Raw genomic sequence first — 22,120 nt, 5'->3', positions numbered from 1 at the left:
CATCAACAGCAACAACATTCATTATTCGCACTAGTTATAAAATAGTTTTTGTGCTGTCGAGATTGACTTTGTGTGCCCTGGAGAGTTTTTGCAAGTTCTACAAAAAATTATAAAAACCTCTTGAAGCGTTTCACCCCTCTCACCTTTTTTTGTCTCTTTCCTCTTTTTTCCCAGCTGAGGATGACGGGCTATGGGAGAACGGCCTTTCCTACGAATGTCGCACACTGCTGTTCAAAGCCATCCACAACTTGCTGGAGCGCTGCCTCATGAATCGCAGCTTTGTTCGCATCGGCAAGTGGTTTGTCAAACCGTACGAGAAGGATGAGAAGCCCATCAACAAGAGGTACGTTGGCACTGCTTGTTCTGCTGAGTTTTTATCCACATTGTGTCTTCCTTATGACAGTGCTCTGCGTGTGTATCTGTACTGTGGAAATGGGTATTTTCTTGGCTTCTCACGGTTGCCCTTTTAGACATGTCTCTTGTTGAAAGGCTGTGATGTGGTCTGATGCAGCTCAGGCTGAGCACTGCCCCAACAGGCACAGCGTTCACAGTTTTTATGTGTGGAAGTGTGTGTTTAGTAGCCTACACACTATGCTAGAGTAAGGGGTTCTGTCCTCACTGGCCATTACTCGAAACAAATATTCATATGGCTGCAGATATACAATAGCACATGGCTCCTACCAGAGATTCCCTGCCCATGTTTTATTTGCAGCTGATCTTGATTTAGGGCCACATTAAAACTTGTAAAGAAATAATGACAGCCAAATAGCTTAACCTAGTTCTCAGTTGTTGGTTCCTTTAACATGAAGCTCTGCAGTGATTCGTTATGTCTAGCAGCAGAGTATAAATGTGTAGCTCAGCTGTAAAATGATTCTACAATACATGAAAATTTTAAATTTTGTTCAGTTGAAACTGCTTTTTATTTATTCTGTGTCGCCCACGTTAACGTGTCAGGTTGCTTTGTAGTTAGTTTTTTTTTTTTTATGGAGAGCAACTGGGCACTTCTGTCAGCTGCTGTACCCAAGGCAAACAAACATATGACCCTAAATGGATCAGGCCTTATGTAACTTTATTGATGTATTAAGAAAAATGTCTGAATTGGTCCGAGTTCGGATCCTGCGGATTAGCTCGGGACATCCCTGCACCGTTCACTACATTACAGTTGTGATATGAGAGTTTTAAAAAAAGACTGAATGAGGTGCTGTTGTACCAGAGCTCCAGCACTCTCCGTCTCCTATCTCTCCTCTCGCTCTGAGTGTGTTTGTGTACAACTGAGACATCCTCCACCTCCTCTTTGCTATCTGCTGAGCTGGATTTCTTGTCCTTGGTGTCTGGGTTTATTGATAAGAGAAGGAGACGCGGGTAGTGAGGAGAAAATGACCGTAGTGGTTTTTGCCTTATACCCCCACAGTCTTTCTACCTTACCCCGTCCCCACACTTAACACACAGTTATTGAGAGCTCAAATGATTTTACTCAATGTTTTTTGGGGGCGGGGTTCAGAAGGGTATAATTGTAGTTTGAGGTGAGGTGTGACAGCAGTCTCCTAATTGTGAAAAAGCTCTAGAATCAAAGAGGAGTTGTGTTTTTTGATGTGTTTGATAGTAAGCAAACTCCCAGCTGTAATTTGTGTGTGTCAGTGTGTTATTGTTCCTGGAGCTGTTTTGTTGACATATTTCCCAATCAGGTGACTATTGGGGCCTCGCAGTGACATAATCGTGTGTGTGCGCGTGCGCGTGCCTGCCAGTTGCTCTGTCCAGGATAGAAATGCCCAGAACTCTTCTACCTGCTATCAGCTTGTCTTTATCATCATCACAATGGGGGGGGTAATACATACTATTTCAGAGCCTTGCATCTGTAGACAATGACATTCATCTCACAGGACAACTATGATAGATTTTCACTTAACTGGCAGAATAATAGACAAAATAATACTGAAGAACAAGTAACTTGTGTTTTAAGCTATATTCATGGCTTGTTTTTAGCTCTATTGCCTCATTACCCAGTACGCTGATGACAGAGGGCCCTAGTCAAGGGAGAAAAAAAAATCCAAAACAATGGTCTTTTCCTCTGCTCTGGAATTCACAGGCCACCCTCTGTCTGTGTGTCTGGTTCTCTCTCTACTCCCTCTCTCTCTCTCTCCCCTTCCCTCCATCCCCCTCTGCTGTCACAGAGCAGACTGGGCAGGTTATAAATAGTGGTGCAACCACCCTGAATCTTAGTTGTCGTCAAGGATGTTTGTCCTCTCCCCTTGGTGTGTTCCGCTGTGCTCCAGCCATGCTGGGATTTCGATAAACAAAGCACCACGGAAAGAACACAAAAGGGCTCTACCCTTTTGTGTTCTTTTTAATTTTTCGATGCCGCTACTGCGCCCAGACCAGCTGGTTTGACAGTGAAACATTTCCTGAGCTGTAATTGATGTAGGCCTGTGCTGTTTGTAATTAATAAATGACTGAAGTAATTGTATTTTTTGTTTCTATGGGGAAAAAGTTATACTAAGTACATGATGATAGGTCCCACTCTCTTATGCTTGCATGTGATCCAGAGCTTGTACCTTTTGATGCATCTTGTCACCATGGAGCTGCTCAAGTTTGTCCTACCAGTCCTGCCACAGAGAACTTAGTGTTCATCCCCTGTGGAAGACTTTATCCTCATGGGGGGAATGACAGTGATTTCTATGTCAGTGCTCAGATCTTACATCATTTTCAGTGACTTGCTGATTCCATAGGGAATGGGATTGAACAGTTCCCACTCTTTAAGTCCAGTGAAAGTGTACATAACTGTCCATTGTTTCACACACCTCACTACATACAGAAACACACACTAAACTGATTAGTTAACAATGTTTGCTAACAGCTCTGCTTATCTGTCTCCTCTAAGCACCTTGTTAACCTTTTATTGACAAGTAGGTCAGGCCCTAGTTAGTATTGCCTTTTCTTCTAAATCACAAATGCATTTGCAGCAAGGGATATAAAATAATGTCTTTATATGCATATGTTTTCCTATGTGACAAAAAAGTCTCACAACATTTTGTATAATGAAACGGTTTTATGTAGTATAATTTTATAAGTTTAGGTACTGGTGGAAAACTCAGACATCAGACATGTGGGTTGAGGAGAGAGTCGGCTTGTGTATGCAATGCTATTTTGCAGCTAATAATCAGCTTGGGGCATTTTTTGACTGTGTTGTTACACATGAATGTAAGACTGCAACTAAAAAAATATATTCATTATCAATTAATCTGCCAATCATTTTCTTTGTTGTTTTGTCTATAGAATGTCAGAAAATGCCTATTGAAATTTACCACAGAATTTAAAGTTTGTTTTATTCGCCAGACAATTAAAAATCCAAACATGTTCAGTTTACTTTTAGATATTATATATCATATTTGAGAAGCTGAACCCAGCAAATTAGAGTTGCAGTGATTAGTCAATTGACAGAAAAATAATTTGCAACTATTTTGATAATAAATTATCAATTAAATAATTTAATTGTAAAAATTGAAGCTTCCCAAATGTAACGTTTTGCTGTGTTTCACTGTGTACACATTATAGTAAACTGAATATTTTGGGTGGAGTGTTGCTTGGACATTTTATGGCATCATCCTGGACTCTAGGTACTTGTGATACGCGTTTCGGTTTTCAATTAATCAATTAATTGAAAAAATAATTGAAAGATGATGAAAATAATTGTCAATTGCAGCCCTAATTGATTATCAAAATAGTGGTCGACTAATTGATTGATCGTAGCAGCTGTACTTGAATGCACCATTGCGGCACACTTGTAATTATCAGTTATCAGTCTGAACCTTTGGGATTTTCAAAAGCTACGAATAATAAATACTTTAAAGATCTTTTTTGTCAGCTGCTCCAATCAGATCTGCTTACGGGAATCACTTGCTCCCCTCTGATCATCAGACAGCCCCTCTGCAGCATCCAAAGTCTCCAGTTGGTGGAGGCTGTGGCCAGCTGACAGTGTTCATAACCTCAACCCCAGACCTCAGCCTGTGTTGAAATGCTTACATCATCTAACTCTCTCTCTCTTTTCCCTCCTTCTTTCGCATTTCAGCCTGTTGTCTGTGTGGTAAGCAGCAAACCGAATTTTGGAATCTCTCATAATGATAACCTCTATTAGTGCCTCCAGTTGCTCTTACTGTCTTCTTTTCATATCGCAATATTAAGGAGGAATTAGCCCTATTTTTTTCCAGACTCACATTTTTATGGGTCTGAGAAGAAAAATAACTGCCAAAATTAATGTTAAAATGGAATATTGAAAGCAGTTGAACTGATTATAATACTTTTCTCATAAATCAATGCACATTGATTGGTTGGTTGAAACCTTTTGTCTTTAACGTGGCCTGCAAATGCAGCAGTATGTGTTGATACAGCTGACAGTAATTCTCTTTGTCTAGAGTACAGGCAGCTCCAAGTTGTGCAGCCTGGTTGTTTCTGTGAACCTAATGCTGCTAGGTAGACTGGCTTCAGGAAACAGAGAGAGCAGGAGAGAACACAAGGGATGGAGGGAGGGAGTGAGGGAACGAGCAAGGGAGAGCTCCTCTTGGTTGTCATGGCAGCAGGGAAATGCACCATGGGATCGTGTGTTTCCAAGGTGAAGCGGGATGCTCGTGCTCTATTGGTCAGTTTAAGGCAGAATAACTCGTTGACTTGCTCCTAATTGGCTGCATTACTGAGATTCAGAGCAACGTAAAATCCAGCCTGCTTTGATGTTTCAATTTGATCAGAACAAAAGGGATATCATATGTTTTTATCTGCTTTGTGTGCGCTCCAAATTAAAAGCAGCATTTACAAGATCTACAATGTACTCGAACTGCGCTGCAATCAGGAGAGTGTTAGATTACTACCTCACTGTATTTAAATATATGTAGTCCGCTGTGCATTTAGTTGTTGTCTGACTGAAAGCATCATTAACACACCAAGCTGTTTAAGAAATGAGGCCAGTGTGCATCAGCTCGCAATACCAGCGCGAATCACAGTGAATGCCAAACAAAGTTATATAGTAACAAACATGCTTGCAAAAACACATGCGACTGTCTGCACTTTTCTGCATGCCTGTGCCTCATGTGGCCGAGCACATTCTTCCTCTGTTGTTTTGGCTCGATGTTGGGGAGGTGAATGTGTGAGTCCTGGTGCGCTGTGGCAGGCAGAAGCAGAGAGCAGCACTCTGTTAAGTAGGACAGTGCAGGATAAAGGGCCACTGCCTCCAGTCTGGGGCTAAAGCGCTAAATTTATCCCCTCCCTGCTCGCAGCACAACACAAACACACAGGGAGACACAAACATGCTCGTCAACAATCGGCATGCAAGCCAGTCCACACCGAGGGCAGTGGAGGAGTTGGCACATGAGCTGTTTGTTAGAATTATTGGTGTAAGGAAGAAATGCAGCCAGGCAAAACTGCACATATAGAATGTAGTGTGCATACGGACTAATACTGCTGATATAGATATACAGGACAAGTCAGCACCTCTCCTAAGTACCCCACCCCCCAAACACTCGACCTCCTACCCCCTGGGCTTCCCTATACTTCATCAGTCTCTCTAGCAACAGGAGCTCCAGGGAGACTGGGCTGTGGGACCATGTGACCCGGCGCTCTGGATATATCATGTTGCTGGAGAGATCCTGTCCAGAAGATAAATATGGCTCTTAAAGGAAAATACCAGTGTTTTTCATTGGTATGGACCATTTCCTTAATTGCTGCACAATTATACATTATTAATAGTCCATTTCCCATTGCATCACTTTAGTGTTACAATTTAAAGCAAAGTGTTTTGCATCACTGACCTTACTAAGACCCTACAATTTGTAGCTATCTTCTTACATACCCATTTTAACTATATGCCCGCTGTCAGCCTCAAGGCAAACCATATCATTTCTGTTGACTGCACCGGTTGAAACAGTATTTGTCCATAAAGTGAGTGCCAGGTGGAGAGAAGTAAACCTTTTTATCTTAAAGAAATGGGTATCATTCAGGTAACAAGGAAGGATTATGGCTTGGTGAGCAAAGTATAGCTTTTTCAAGTGAATCCAGTATGACTAACATATCTTATGACACAGTGAACAAAATGCTCACAATATTTCAAGTATTGTGAAGAAACAAGACCATCAGAAAACTCATAGCACCTCCATTGTAAATTCTTTCCACCAATTTCCGATCCTGAATGCCGTCCCCATTTCTTATAATGTCTGCTGGAGGCCCTGAGAGAACAAATCATTTATCTCTCATTACTAAAGTTAACAGGCGTCATCGTCTTTTTATGTTTTGTGGCACAGAGGAAACCCACATTTGTGTCAGCAGTGGAACTGAAGTATGGCAGCAGGGACAAATGTCACTATTCATGGAGGGAATCCTGTGTCCTCACATTTTCGCTGTTCCCTCTCAGCTTCCCTGTTCTTCACACCCTCTTGCCCCCTCAGCCACTGTAACCTGCATTCCTTGCATTCCTCCCATGTGACCAGGGGCTATGGCAGAGTAAAGGGCCAAAAGAAGGTCTGAAGAAGTCGTCATAGTTAATCTGCCAGGCATTGCTCCTGAGTTGAGGACAGGCAGCAAAGGGCCCCGGCCAGACCTGAACCCGGGCTGCTGCAGTAAGGACTCTGTCATTTTCTAAGTAACTATAATTTCTATGGTACTGTCTTTAATCCAGAGGTTCAGACAGATGGCCACATTAAAACTAATCCCTTATATTGTGTGAGACCTTTTACCTCAAAGCTGTAGGTGGTTGCATTGTAGCCTGAACCAGCCAAAAAAGATTTGTTTACCTCAAACTCCAGCTAAACCTTGACAGTTACTTGAAACAGATCTGTGCTAGCCAAATGTAGGTTTTAGTTGAAATTCAGTGCATAGGCTATGAATGCAGCTAAAGCAGCCTTACTACTCATTTGATTGTTGCAGAATATTCAGTCCTTACAGGGAGCCCAGGAGCATGGGGTGCAAGATGCCCTGTTTTTGTGTCTCTGTTTTTTAGCTGTATAGACAACATTGCATCAGCGTAAACAGCTCTTTGTTCATCCTCTTTCTTCAAAGCTCAACTGTGGTTCTTTTTCAGTGTTTATAAAAGTGGATTGAGATTGATTCCATTTTCAGAAATATTTTTTGTGTTTAATTTAAAGTAATATCTAAGAAAGGAATATCATGCAGTTTAAGTGGAGGGTGGCTTAGTTGAACAGCTTTTTATTAGTTTGAAACCTTTCTCTCCCTGATTAGTTGCTCTTTGTTGCGTTGTACAGAGATCAGCACACATTGTTGATTTACTTGGAAAAAGCTTACTCGATCTTATCCACTGGAGCTGAAGTTGCCAGCTAAATACTGTTGGAAAAATATGAATGAATATACTGTGTGTCTTATCTCCCATTAGTTTTACATAAAAAACACATCTGACTACTTAAATTGAACTTTAAATTTGGAGAATAAACTATCTATTGTTGGTATTATGAGACCTTTTTATCAGTTCAGTAAAGGTTTGCATGCACCATGTGCTGTTAGCCTGATATTGAAGTCTAATTTCACTTCACACAGTGACATAAAACCCACAAATTTGTCATGGCATTTAGTTACATTTGCATGTAGAATGTGTCTCAGCTGGTAGTCAGAATTTAAACCACAGTAACTACAGTATAACATGATTTTCAAAAAGCGTTTCTGCTAATTTAAAAAGGAAAAAAGGCCAAAGTAGGCCTTGCCTTTGTGGGTTAACTGCAGAAGCCCAACTTTAATCCAGGATGAGGCTGACTAATTGGCCATGGCTCTGGGTGATGAACCTTTATTATTACAACTGCACAACTCATATTACTAAGAGCATGATGACCTAATGAGTCAAAGTGAGCATGGCTTAAAACGGGCTTAAATTTCTATCCTTTTTACATGCTACCATAACTTGTATTTCACTGACAGATTGGATGTGGTATGATACGTGGATAAAGAATAGGATTATTTGTATATTATCTTCTTTGAATAGAGTGCAGATTTTGACAATTAAGTGCATATCACACTGCAGTGATATACAAAGCGCCTCTTTCACAAGAAGGAACAGATGTCACGTCACGATGCAGTTGCAAAGTGATTATGTGAACATGGTAATGAGCATAATTGCTGAAAAGAGCAAAGGTATCAGGCTCCGATTGAGATGGTTGCTTTTTTGCTGACAGCAGGTGTATTAGAGGAACCCTGGGGTATGCATGTGGGTGTGTGTCTGCAGTTCAGGGCGATATAGCCTCAACAGGGGAGGGAGTTTGAATCTGACTTGTTGTCAGAGTTGTGTCAGTATTATCTTTAGTCTGTTCCGGTTGTATCGGTGTCTGGCTATGATAGACTCGCCGAGGATCGGATTTCTCCTTTTTTTGTGGACTTGTCGTTCTATCTCTTTCCATTTCTCTCTCCCTTCCAAGTTTAATCTGACATGTATAAAGAGGCTCAACCCTTCTCCATTTGTGGCAGAGGGAAATCAATTCAAAGTAATAGAGCTCTGAGTGTGTCTAAGTGAATGTGCTGGCCTTTAAGAGTTTTAGTTTAGTGTTTTCTCTAGCACCTACTCTCCCGTGTGAGCTGTGTGCTAAAGCTGGAGCTTGTGCGTCTCTCAGGACTCTGTGTGTTTGTGTGCTTGTGTTACTTTGGCAGCAGACAGTGCTGTTGTTTCCCAGTGGTCAGGTGGCTAGACAGTAGGGAAGATTATATCACCCTGGAAATGTGTCCTCTAATTCAGTGCTGTTTACCACCTTCATTATTTAATCTATCTTTCCTTCTTTATTTGTCTCATCTTTCACGCTTGAACAAAATGCCACCTCATTATTTCATGTAAATATGTACCATTCTTATGAATCTGTATATTTCTTGTAACATGTCAATACCTAATGTGGCTTTGATGCAGTGTTGTTTTCGGCGGCCTGTTTTAATTTTAGTTTTAGTCTAGTCTTTGTGTCAAACTGTCATTTTAGTCACGTTTATACTCTTTTTAGTCTTCGGCGGCCTGTTTTAATTTTAGTTTTAGTCTAGTCTTTGTGTCAAACTGTCATTTTAGTCACGTTTATACTCTTTTTAGTCTAGTCAAGTTTCATTCGACTAAAAGTCTGATCATTTTAGTCAGAATTATCCATGACTATTTTAGTCTAGTTTTAGTCGACGAAAACTGATGACATTTTACTGAGTCAATGAAAATTGTATTTTAATCTCTTTTTAGTAATGTAATTCTATTTAATCCACTTAATATAGTACAAGTACCTAGTGTAGTATAGACAAAACCAAAGTCACCCATTTCACAAGTCAAACAAGGTTATCTTACTATTATATTATTGTTACCTTATAGACTCAAGAATACATCCAATTCCAGACACGGAAGACGCTCTGATTTGAATTTACAACATATTTATTTTACCTACCAAACATGTGAGAAGTACACACACACATACATTTAAATAAAATAAATAAATAAAATAGGTTCAAATGACAATGCCAGAAAAAATTTACATTACATTCAAGTTTAACTTAAAGAGAAACAAGGTGCTTGAATGCTCGAGCTTATCATAATAAAAAAGTGCAAATAAAATGTGTGTGTCTGTGACTAACGTTAACCCACCCCAGCTGCATCTTTTAAATAATGCCGCAAGTGGGGATTGAGGAAGTGATGTCGCCTGCGCATGTGCAGTGTGCTGATGCAGCCCCGAGACTCAAGAAACAGTTTGTCTCGTCTCGTTTTGGTTTTTGAGTTTTTATTTTGCAAACCACATTTAGTCCCGTTTTTATTCGTCAACAATATTGCATTATATATTTGATTATAGTTTTCGTCACATGACCACCATTTACCTTGCGTCTCGCCTCGTTTCCATCACGTGATAAAGGTTCGATGACGACGATATTTAGTCATAATTTTCGTTGATGAAAGCAACACTACTTTGATGTGAACATCACATTTGCACTGCTTTGAAATGTTCTGCTGATGGGTAATTATGGCTATAATGTAAAGAGTAATTCAAACTCCATAATACCAGTGTTGGGAAAAAAGAAAAGGCCTCCTTCCTCCTTCTCAGAAAAAGCTTTAATAACTAAACATGATTTGTTGGCAATTCTCTTTCACGTCACTGTCCATAGTCAAAACAATTCATCCTTGTTCATGCAGTGGCGGATTTGTTATTGTAAGGTTTAATTCCAGAAACGTTTAATAATGTTGTGCCAGAAACTGTGCCCATGCCAGCACGCTGTGTCACTGCAGCAGCACATGACCAGTCAAAACATGTTTACATGCCCCAGATCATAACAGCAAGCTGCTGCAAATGGCACATATCCATGAACAAGACCAGAGGTGGCTGCTCCAGTAATGCATAATGGCCAGAGATGGAAGGGTGATTCTTCCCAGCAGCAGGGACACTTGCTGCTGCTGCTGCTGCTGCTGCTGCTGCTGCTGCTGCTGCTGTTGTTGTTGTTGTGCTGAGGAAGTGTACATCAGCTAAACGGAAGCAGTGTTCTTAGAGCAGGGCCAGCCAAACCCAACAAACATCTGTGGAATGTCACAGCTCTGCCTCCTTCTCTTTTCTCCCCTCTCTATCTTCATATATTCCCCCGAAACATCTGTGTGGCTTCCATTTGTCTTTTGATTCACCTTAAATCGTGTGTGTGTGTGTGTGTGTGTGTGTGTGTGTGTGTGTGTGTGTGTGTGTGTGTGTGTGTGTGTGTGTGTGTGTGTGTGTGTGTGTGTGTGTGTGTGTGTGTGTGTGTGTGTGTGTGTGTGTGTGTGTGTGTGTGTGTGTGTGTGAGTCCAAAAAAGTACAGTGTGCAACTCTTGAGCGAGAATCTGTTCAGTAGCTTATTGTCAGTGATTGAGTTCTGACACAATCATTCTTTTTATTTATTTGCAACAAAATAAACCGATCAAGTGAGTTATTTTGTCAGTGAAATGCCAATTACTTAAAGCTTAAGCAAGGGAGGCTCGTGAAAACAATTCACCTTGAAGCAAACAAAAGAGGACAACCAAAACAGCATGCCAATCCGTGGCACAATATGTACAGAACAGAACCAACCTATTTTAGAATAGTGCAAAAAAATTGACAGGACTAGGGAAATAAAACTCAATGAAAATGTCACTAATGCACGGAAATTTGGCAGGAACATCTTAATCCTGTGTTACAGAAATTATACTGCACATTAATTTACAGCGGCTCAGACAATAAATGAATGAATTGGGATGCTCTGTCCCTGTAGGTTCGCATGGGCAACTGCTTTTGCTACCATTTGCTGTAACAACAAGCCACAAATTAATCTGCTGGCAAGCCTCTGTGCAGATAACTCACAGAAGATAATGAGATAGTGTCCCTCAGTCATTGTTTTATTCAGAAATAACAATCTGGGTTCTTTCCATCATTGCAGTTGTCCGCCATGTTTGTCAGATAGATATATAACACAGATTTTCAGTAGATAAGAAATATATCTTTGAAGAGTGAAAGCTTGAGTTAACATAACTTAACTCTTGTAAAAGGTTTAATTAGTCGAACTACAGAAAACAGATCCATAACTATTTTGATAATTGAGAATAGTTTCAGTCCTTTTTCAAACAAAAATGCCACATTTTACCACAACATTCATTAGTTCCTGATATTCCATTGGGATGATTTCATTATTTTGTTTTACATCACTGTAAACTGAATATCTTCGGGTTTCAACAGAACAAGCAATCTGAAGACGTCGCCTCTGGCTCTGAGAAATTGCAGTGGGTATAGAAGTTTTTGGTATTTTGTATATTGAACACTAATTGTGGAAAATGGTTAAAAAAACAACAAAAAAAAACTTAAAAGCAGCCTGAATTTTGACACATGTGGATGTTGCTCTCAGATAATAAAAGGCCTAATCCGTTTCTTGCTAAGCCGTAATGCACGCACCTCCTTGTAAATAAATGCCATATCAAAAGTTTGGGATAGTGACATTGCTGATCATCTGTTAGTGTGCTGCACAGCAGGCCATCCATGTGACAGTGATGGAGGCTGTCAGTCCCACTCTGCTCCCCCCCTCACTCCCTGCCGCCGCCCAGGTCGCCACTGGCCTTTGACACCTCATTTCCATGGCATGCCAGCTGAAGGCAAATATGCCCACCTGCCCTCCTTTGTATGTGGCCCCGCTTCAAATCCTCACCGGACTATCTTATTGTCTGCTTACCGAGCCAAAGGCCACCGGCCATTTGCATCTGAGAGGTGGAGCAGGGAGTGCCTCTGTGGACAATCACAGTGGCGTGTGAGCGAGTATACGGCGAGGAGAGGAAAAGGAGAGAAGATCAGAGAGCAGCCCGGTCTATTTGCCAGTTAATAGATGAAGAGCAGAGGAGAGGGGAGTGGGAGGAAAGGTGGAGACAGAGAGAGAAAGGATGATTAAAAGATCTTGTGGCTTTTTGTCAGGCTACAACGGCAACCCTCCCTCCTTCACATTCTCTCTCAACATGACTGAGAGATAAAAGTGAAATCCCACACATCTAGTTAATGAACATGATATTCTGACAAGGATCTAGTTGTTTTGAAGGCTGTATTTTGGGTGCACTGCAGCCTGCTGTGTCTCATATTTTCTCCACATTGTTAAAATTATGCATTTAATTTCTCTAATAATAGAGCAAGCAAATGAGAAATATTTAGTCGTTAAAAGAGGGATTTCTGAGTCCATTAGCTCATGCACAGTGTGCTGCTGACAGGTGGTGGTTTAATCACACGCATGCACAGTTTTCTGTGGTACTAAACCCTGGCCATGGGTTTCGGCCTTTTTTCCTTCTGTGTAAGCAGTATCTCGCTGAAGGGGAGATGACATTAAAAAAATCCCTGAGAACCTTAGTCTTGAGGCAGGTTCAACATACTTTAACAGACACAGTGCATCATAGAGAAGGGCCGCCCTAGGGGTCCCTGGGAACCCTTAGGCAAAGTAAGAAGAAGTTTTCAAATTAAATCATAATTTCATTTTGATTTAATTTGGAGTTAAGGCACACAGGGAATGTTACAGGGATGTGCATGTTCATTCAAAGGAGTAGTTCAGGAAGTCACTGCACCTAGTGACACCTGCACCAAACCCACCCTGAAAATCACAACATCTCAATAAGATATAAGTGCTACCCCATGTGATGGTTACCTGTGTGGATAGCTCCAGACAAGCTGTATCCCCCTGTTTTCACTGTGTGCTCACTGTAGCTTGATTTTTAAAGTACCTTTCAGCAAAGACGCTAAGAAGCTCAGTTCCACAAATATTTAACTGTTACTTCAAGATTCCAGCATATCTACATAACAAGGGAGTTTAATACTAAACAGGTGTACCTTTTTATCTTCTGTTAATCTGCCCTCAACAAACAAATACATCTTTGGAAGTCACTGAAATATTTGTATAATGAAAAGATTTATCTGTAATAAAAATATAGGAAAAAGTTTTTTTTTGGCTTCCCTGTGCCACTTGACCTGCTCACTTAATCTCAGCTACCACATACACACTTTCCCACCATGCTTAGCAGCTGTTGTTTGCCAGTGTAAGCATAGCCCACACACTGGGGTGTGTGTGTGTGTGTGTGTGTGTGCGTGTGTGTGCGTGTGCGTGTGTGTGCGTGCGCGTGCGTGCGCGTCCCACCAGCAGGCCATGGATGTTTGCAGAAGAATTGAATTTGACACGATGGTGCATGTTATTGTATGTCACGTGTGTGTGGACAGGACAGCGAACACTCCTGCACACAGACAGGCAGACAGATCCAACAGGCTTGTGCTGCAGTTTGTCACAGCACAAGCTTTACTAAATCCTGTTCCTTTTGTGTGTGTCAGTGAGAGACGCAGTCTTGAGGAAGTGTCTCATGTGCTGCTGTTGTTTTTGTTGATGTTTTCGGTGCTGCCTTGGCCGAGTGCTAACCAAGCACCTGTTGATATTTGAGCCATCCCTCTGTCGGCAATCACTCTGCAACTTACAGGACCAAATGTGCAGTTGAGTCAATGATAGTGTGTTAAAATATTAACATTTAAGTTAAGAGTTTTGAGTTTTCATGTGATCTGTGAAAAAGTACAAATGCCTCAACTGCATATTTGTTGTTTGTGCAAGTAGACAAAATCATTCAGAATCATTAAGTGACATTTAAATATGTAAAGTGATATTTCCATTTAGGACAAGTCATTCTCTACTGGATAGTAATGTGATCATTTAGCATGTGACATTTCTAATGCCAACAGCTGGCATGTCTGATAATCTTCTTAACCTGTCAGCTGACACCAGCAGAGCAATCTGTACAATCACATTTGTAAAGAATTGATTTAGAGAGAGAGAGAGAGAGGGAGAGAGGGAGAGAGGGAGACATTGTACTTCTGTCTGTTGAGCCACAGATGGCAGCCCTCTACCTCAAGCTTACAAGTGCCCTGCAAACAGACGTGTGTGAATGTGTAGTGTCAGGTTTTCTTTGCGTGTGAGAGGAGATGGTAGACTGCAGTTCTGTTGACATCTGCAGTATACAACAACAGATTTTGTCCCTCTCTGTTGTAGTCTTATCTCTCACTTGATTTTCCTTTCCTTCCTTGTCGTTCTATTGGCCATTCCTCCATGTACATCAGTACACCCACAGTATTAGCAGAATGGCCTGTTGGTCAGCTTATACATTCTTGTATTGACAACATAAACAGCAATGTTCTCATTGCTTGACATTCTAACCAGTTCATTCATCTCCGAACACATGTGGTTTATTTTGTTTTAAGAGAGCCTTAAATAACCCCAACACCCTTTGCTAGCCTATCTCAGTCCAAATTTGCCACTGCTTCTAGTATTCAGCTCTGTGCTGTGTTAATGCGGAGGACTCATGCCTGGGTACCATCTTTATTTTTACTTGCTGTTTCTCACTCACCCTCCAGGTGGTTGGGTGACATGCCATGCCCCAGGACTAGAGGGTGTTTTACACAACACACGCCCTCCTGCCAGACGTACACCGCAGTCAAAGGAGCCTAGTGTAATTTACTACTTCAGCACCGGAGCAGTCGTGACACACTTCCCAAACAAAGGCGTCTTTGCTCTCAGTGTTACCTGTTTGTATGCAAGACAGAAAACACACGCTACAAACAAACACACGCCCTCATTTCTTTAAAGTTGAGCCAAAAATGTCCGTTAAATGAGTGACACAATTAAGCTCAAGGCTCAAAATAATACTTAAGCAGTGTGTTATTATTACTTTGATCAAAGCATAAAGACTATAGAATATAACCGTCACATAATATGACTTGCATGTTCAACTCATTTATGGTATTTGTCTTTCTTTCCATGTATGTATTGTAATTGTAAGATTTTAAACTGATTCTTCAGTCGTGCTGATTGCTGATATTTGTCATTTGTGCAGATAATATTTTGCAGTCTAGCCTAAATTTTCTACTGTCAGTTTGAATGAAAATGTAATTACTTGATGTAATCTTTGTGGCACAAATATTATGCATTTGGAAGATTGGATTATACTTTAAATTGGCTTGTAATCTGAAAAGTCAATTACAGGCTAAAGAAAGCAAGTCAACTTGAGTTTGCTCCATAACCATAACCATGCTCCATACAACTGCATCTGGCCTGCATGGTGTACGTGACTTTTTTTGGTGTTCCATTGTAATGGATAGCTAAAGATCTTTTTCAGGATTATTTTAAGAGCTGTATTCAATCTACTATCTGTGAAGCGATCCTTTCCTAACTCAACTCAATTGTATTCTAAAGTTTAACTCAGGCCTAATATGAGGTTTCGGTCCGCGTTAGTGTGAGTTTAGACCATAATGGGCTGAGTTGGTGGGAATGTGAAGGTTTAGCAGGTGCCAATAACACTGTATTTTATAATGACACAGTGAATAACACTGATCCTGTCCTTAGATTTCATTTTCATGCAGCAGCAGTCCAATTCCTGTTAGCACTGCTAAGGATATCCAAATTTCTTTCTCTCTCTGACTCACCTTCGTTACCCTACTGGCTTCCTGCTATAGAATATGAATATCATACATTCATAACCATCCACTAACCAGCACCACTCATTTTTACAGGAAAAAAAGTGTAAGATGAATGTCAAGCTCTGGGGGGCTTAGGGCATCTCTTCACTACGTAGGTGGTATTATCTTCTTGAAGTGCTCTCCCTCTCTCTCCATCTCTCTCCATCTCTCTATCTTCCTGGCTCTCCCTCTCTGCTCCTTCTCTTTAATCCTCTGCAGAGTAGGTGTGCCAGAGAGAGACAGGGAGAGAAGACTGATATTTGCTTAACCAAATCCTTGGAGGAGGCGACCCTCTTTGATCCACTTCCAAATTCACAGCGTCCTCTTTCATTTGGTCATCCGTCACTTGCGCTGTCTCTTGTGCTCTCTGCATTTGTGTGATTTGTGTGTGTTTTCGTGCGGGTGTGTATTTTGGAGGAGAGCAGGCTGAAAGAGAGAGGAAAGCCTGCAGACAATGGCCTGCATTTTGCTCTGCCCCTCTCTCCTTCCGTCTGCCTCGTCCTCGCTTTCCGTTTCTTCTTCAACTTGTCACTTTTGTTGTGCTCTGTTGAGGTCAGACTGGCACAGGCAGGCGTTGTTGTAAGCAGAAGAGCTGCTGTGTGTGTGTGTGTGTGTGTGTGAGTGGATACTGTTTAGAGCTTAGCGTATTGGCTAGAAAGCCAGGGTTAGTCAGGGCTTGCCCCTTTGTTTTACACACACTAGACAGACAGAAGCACACTTGCGTACACATACCACCTGTGAGCATCGCTGTGTTGACTTACTTGCATCTTGACTGCAGGCACTCTCTAAACTAAATTTTCCCACCAGTATGTGTCGTTGACTGAGGGGAATTACTATTTAACATGATGCTGGAAGGATGCATCATTATTGTCTCTAGCAATATCAGAAAATATGTCCAGCCGTCAGAACAAGGTGCACAGATTAGTAGCTTCTTCGTTTACTCCCTTGGATCAATCTGTGGCTTCATCTTTCCTATCATGCGTCTCTGTCTTGTTGAAGCAGAATATGAGTGAGAGCAGAGACTCCCATTGTAGATTTTGACCAAAAAAAAAAACACAGGCTTTTATAATCATATTTTCTCTCTCTACTTTTCCTCTCCCCTTTTCTTTCTTTGTGAAAAGGAACATGAACTAGACTGTCAGTCTGCTCCCTTTCCCCCACAGCATTCACTTCTCCACCTCTCACACTATTGGAGTTATTCATTGCAAGCGCTACTTTTTTTTCAAAGGTGCATATTAAAGTAGTGTGATCCCAAACGACTCATCTCTCTCTTTCTTTCTCTCTTTCCTTCCACACAGCGAGCACCTATCCTGCGCCTTCACCTTCTTCTTGCATGGTGAAAGCAACGTATGCACCAGTGTGGAGATCAACCAGCACCAGCCTGTCTACCATCTGACAGAGGAGCACCTCACTCTGGCTCAGCAGGCGTCCAGCCCCTTCCAAGGTGGGTCTCCAGTCCGCTATGCATTGTACTTTGGTGAGCAGCTCAGAATGTGCTGGGAAAAGCTCAAAGGGGACTGTTTGAGCTAAAACAATTTAGGCAAACATGTTACACAACAGCAGCAAACACTGTATCCTTCGTGAATTACGCAGCCCCCTTTGGGCCAGTTAAAAACAAATACCGAATTGTAACCTCGTCTTGATATGTAATTATGTGGCAAGTTTGCCTTGGGACGTTGTAAAACGTGGTGTTACACATCATACCCACATTTCCTGAGAATCTGATCAGTAGCTCAGCAGCTGAATAAAAAAATGAACAGTGTTGTGCTATAATGTGTCACTTTGATCCGACCCCCAAGTAGAGTGCCACACAGTTATGGTGCATCATTACCCTCAAGTTTTGTCAAAATCTGATCAGTGGTGTATATTGAAATATTGCATGTGACAGATGAACAAACAGAGGCCTGATTTTGTGGGAGGAAATAAATGCTACTACTATGTCTTGCTTTTTGTTTGGTCTTTAATTCTTTGCTTCAAGACTGAATGGAATTTCTCATTGCAAAACAAAATGCAATCATCAGCTGACAGTAGGAGCCCTCAGACATTTTAATGTTTTTTTCTGCTTTGCAACTGTATTGAAAATGTAGTGTCAGCTGAGGAAGATAGATTTTGCAGATCTTCTCTGCAAAAAAAAATAAATTTAGTGATAAATAACCAAATGTTTATTTATTTAGTTTGACATTTAGCCTTCTTATCAAGGAAAATACACCAAGCCAAGAGTTTTAAAAATGTAAAAATCTATTCTTTGACTTTGCCTAGCAAAACATTTTTTTTTAAAAATAAGAATAATGTTGTATTGCTGGCTGAAAGAAATTATTTTTCACACTCACTCACAAAATTGCAAAACTTCACCCAAGTAGGTTGAAATGCATTACTTCTTGGCTGTCAAGTGTAAACCAAAAAAATGTTAACCAAAAAAGACCCCATGTTACAATAGGCCATTGGTTCTCAATTATTTTCTGTTATGCCCCCCCTAGAGGACAGAACTTTTTTCACGCCCCCCCCCCCCCGAATTTTAATACTTTTGAGAAACTGATAGTATTTATTTATTTATTTATCTGTACAAACCACTGTATGAGTTGGTGGCACCAGCATTCTGCATACAATCACCTGATTATCAAAATGGCTTAATAAAACGAGCTGAGATAACATCTGCAACAACTTAAAACTATTTCCAAGTTCAGTTTATTAACTCAATTTGTAACATTTAAACAAGACTGCTCAGTCTGTGTGATTCTCAAAACAGAGAAAAAAGTGCAAATGATTCACTGGGATGTGCATTTTTATAGACTTAACACAGTAACATTCAAAACTTTTTTTAACTGTAAACATTGGTCACTTGTCAGCTTCATCAGCTTATTCCTTTTCAAAAAACTTTATAACATTTGTTTTTTTTGTGTGTAAAATTTGCAACAATATTGGTTATATTTAACGTTTGTCTGTTAGATGTTCTGTGAGTTGTTCTTGGAGGTCGCCTGAAAGGTCAAATATACGTCTCCCAATCGTGTCATTGGAAAGAGAGACAGTATTCAGTCTCTAAACACTTTCCTCATCCAAGATTGTGACCATGTCCAGTGCTGCCGGCAGTATTAGCTCCTCTGCTATTGTGTGATGGTTTTTTGCACCTTGCAATGTGGCGGTGTTTGTACGAGGCTAACGGTGCGTTTTTGTTTACTGATGCCGTGCTCACTAAATGACCGGCCTGTTGGCGATACTCATCGAGTATCCGATGAAAAAGGTCCAGTGGCTTATTGACATAACTGGGGTGTAAGGTCTCCTGGTGCCGTCTTAATTTGTTTGGTTTCATGCTGTCCGCTGCCAGAGTTTTTAAACATAAAACACACACAGGTCTTTCCTCATTTCCAACCGTATTCAAACCCAGGGCTATGTAGGCTTCGTCATATTTCCTGTTCTTGCCTCTGACGTCTCCTCCGTTTTTCTTTTTACTCCTGTCAGAAACTTCTCCATCTCTCCTCCTCCGTCAGTGCCCCCTCTGACACCTCACTGCCCCCCCCTCCAGGGGCACCCCACAATTTGAGAAGTACTGCAATAGGCCAACATAAGGAGTCTCTTTTTCTCCCATTTATGAAACAAAAGCCAAAGACATAACATGCCCAACATTAATCACATACTGAAATGTCATTTTCTTCCATCTAATGGATGTGCTGCAGCTACTTTTACTTGCTGGAGGCCAATATAACCACAAAAAAACCCTAAAAAAACAAAACTGTTTCTGTACACACGATTCTAAGAAACAGCAGCTACTAAAACATGTAAATCTTGAGGATTCAAGGACCCCATTTAGCTTAAAATAACTTTCAGCAAAGCAGCCTGTTGCTCCAAGGAGATAATGTCAATTATACTAAAGTAAATAAGGGAAATGGGCTTTCAGAAGCGTTTTTAAAAAAGTATTTTCTTGTAAATGTTAAACGTTCAGTGTAAGTGAAGAAGTGTAATTTTTCAAGTTAAATATATTAGTAAGCTGTGTGTGTGCTGTTGCCAAGATAATGCACACAATCTTCAGTCGGGCTGTCTTTCATTACAGATTGGCCAGCAGCCAGTTAAAAAAGAAAAGCCTCTGTAGTCGTAGTGTAGTTATAAAAATGTGTGGCTCTAATGATATTCCATCATTGGCTCTAAATTCATTACCCCCACCCTAAGCCAAACACTGTGTAATCCCAAAACCATTGTTTGCTGGCATTTCCACTCACACATAGAGATGTTCATGTAATTACTATCATATACATTTTGACTTATTTTGTGGAGGGAAGGATATAGGCTTTCTGAACAATGCTATTGGTATAAAATGATTTCACACAAGTATCACACACTTGTTCCGTTGGTTTTTGTGTCAACAGTGGAGTATGAATATCTGCATTCAGCCGTAAGCCTTCCCTCTCAAACTGACGTCATAAAAATGGACCCTGTCATTGACTTAATAGCAACATGCCACCTGAAACAGTCTCAAGATAATATATACCCTTTTAAATAGAAAAACTGGGCAAAAGAAGACCTTTTGATGAGCGTGTGAGTGGAGGGGGGCATGGATTTTACCCTCAAAATCTTCAAATTCCTTTCTCTTCCTCACTCTTCCTACAAAAAATGGAAGTTGAACGACACAAGCCCAGAAAAGTTTTCCCCCTTTACCTTCTATAGTTAGATAGATGCGACTCAGCCCTCCCCTCTCCATACGCCCCCTCCAGAGTAATAACAGTGATCACTTCCTCGTTTCACCACAGTAATTCCTGTATAGCCAACCCCTTTACTGCCTCTAGAGCTCTCCTGAAGGGAGGTGATAATGTCTCGTCTAGTTAAAGACTAGTGCCTTGGATAAAAATAAAATGATTATTAGAACTTGGTGTATGGATTCCTATAGGGATGTTGATGGGTTTTGCTAGTCATTTATGATGATCATATTGCTCCCAAGCCACCAACCAGTAGATAGCTGCTTATGACTTATTTTATTGGTTGACAAATGCCTGCCTTTGTCCAATTATCATTCTTTCTATTTCCCCAGTCATGTAGTTCAGGGCTACTTGAAACTGTCAGCAGGCACACACCTCCTCTGTGTGCATTGTGAGATAGCTTTGCTTCCAAATAAGGCAGACATGTGTCTCTGTACTGTGTATGTATTTTACGATCAGCACAGGCTGTGTGAACAGTCTTTGAGTACACCGTGTGTCTATGCGCAGGTGTGTGTTTTCACCGCCGCAGTGCTTCTCCTCCTGGCTAACCAAGCATAGTGTCGAGGAAGGGCTGACTTCCATCCCCTTCATCCATCCATCTCTCCCTCTCTCCCCCTCTCTCCCCCTCACCTCTGCCAAGCTTGGTTTACTGTGCGGCAGAGCGCTCCGGCAGGCAGACCTCTCCAGGATGTGACCTCATAAAAGGGCGCAGAGTGAATGTAATGAACTCTCAGCCCATTACACTGATCTGAGCACATTTGACATGTCTTCAGGGAGCCAGAGATAGACTCACAGTCAGAGAGAGAGAGAGAGAGAGGCAGAAGGGATAGAGGGGAGGGTGCTTTGGGGTGGTGATGGGGAAAACGGTAAACCATTTCCATAATTGTGCTGAATTTGATCTCTCTTCCACAACTGGCCTCAGGTCTTAGGAGTGTGTGTGCAGCAAGAAATGCAGAAATGAAAGGCAAAAGGAGTGGGGTTGAATTTAATTAAGGTTAATATGATCGACCATAGCTGGATGTTGTTGCGTACTGCAACATAAATAACCTTTTGTTCTTCCCTCAGTGGGGGTCGTTATTGCTGAGGTAGTATGTTTTGTAGGGTGAGCTGAAACGTTACTCTAAGGTCCATCTAGGACACATTATGTCTAAACAATGTGTTTTATTAGCTTTAGCTTGTATGTTCCAGTATTTAAGTGTAAAGAATATTCTCTTTTGTAATGCTTAACAGTGCTCTACTTTGCCAATTATCTTCCACCACCAACTGCCAGTCACTACCTTTTAAAATAAAAAAGTGTTAGATCTGTATATTAGTCATTTCCAAACCTTCCTGATTAAAGTCTGATTACATCCAAGAGATTTCCATCCTGGTTGATTTGTTGACTATCTGACTTCATGTGCCTTTGCAAAAATAATGGAATACAGAAACAGGGTCAGAAATACTACACCAGTTAAACACACGCAGTGATAAATGCATTATGTTTCCTGTGCC

General features: G+C 41.0%; 1 protein-coding gene across 1 annotated transcript in view; it reads left to right on the top strand.

Moving 5' to 3' along the window:
- The window catches only part of med13a (mediator complex subunit 13a), a 69,742-nt gene that overhangs the window by 19,569 nt on the left and 28,053 nt on the right, over positions 1-22,120 (top strand). The window contains exons 3-4 of the mRNA XM_051400365.1: positions 175-343; positions 17,243-17,388. Of these exons, the coding sequence (XP_051256325.1) occupies positions 175-343; positions 17,243-17,388 (315 nt within the window). The remainder of the gene's footprint in view (positions 1-174; positions 344-17,242; positions 17,389-22,120) is intronic.

The sequence above is a fragment of the Dicentrarchus labrax genome, unplaced genomic scaffold (genome assembly GCF_905237075.1).
Source record: "Dicentrarchus labrax unplaced genomic scaffold, dlabrax2021, whole genome shotgun sequence".
Classification (NCBI taxonomy): domain Eukaryota; kingdom Metazoa; phylum Chordata; class Actinopteri; family Moronidae; genus Dicentrarchus; species Dicentrarchus labrax.
This window is presented reverse-complemented; position numbering and strand designations above follow the sequence as displayed.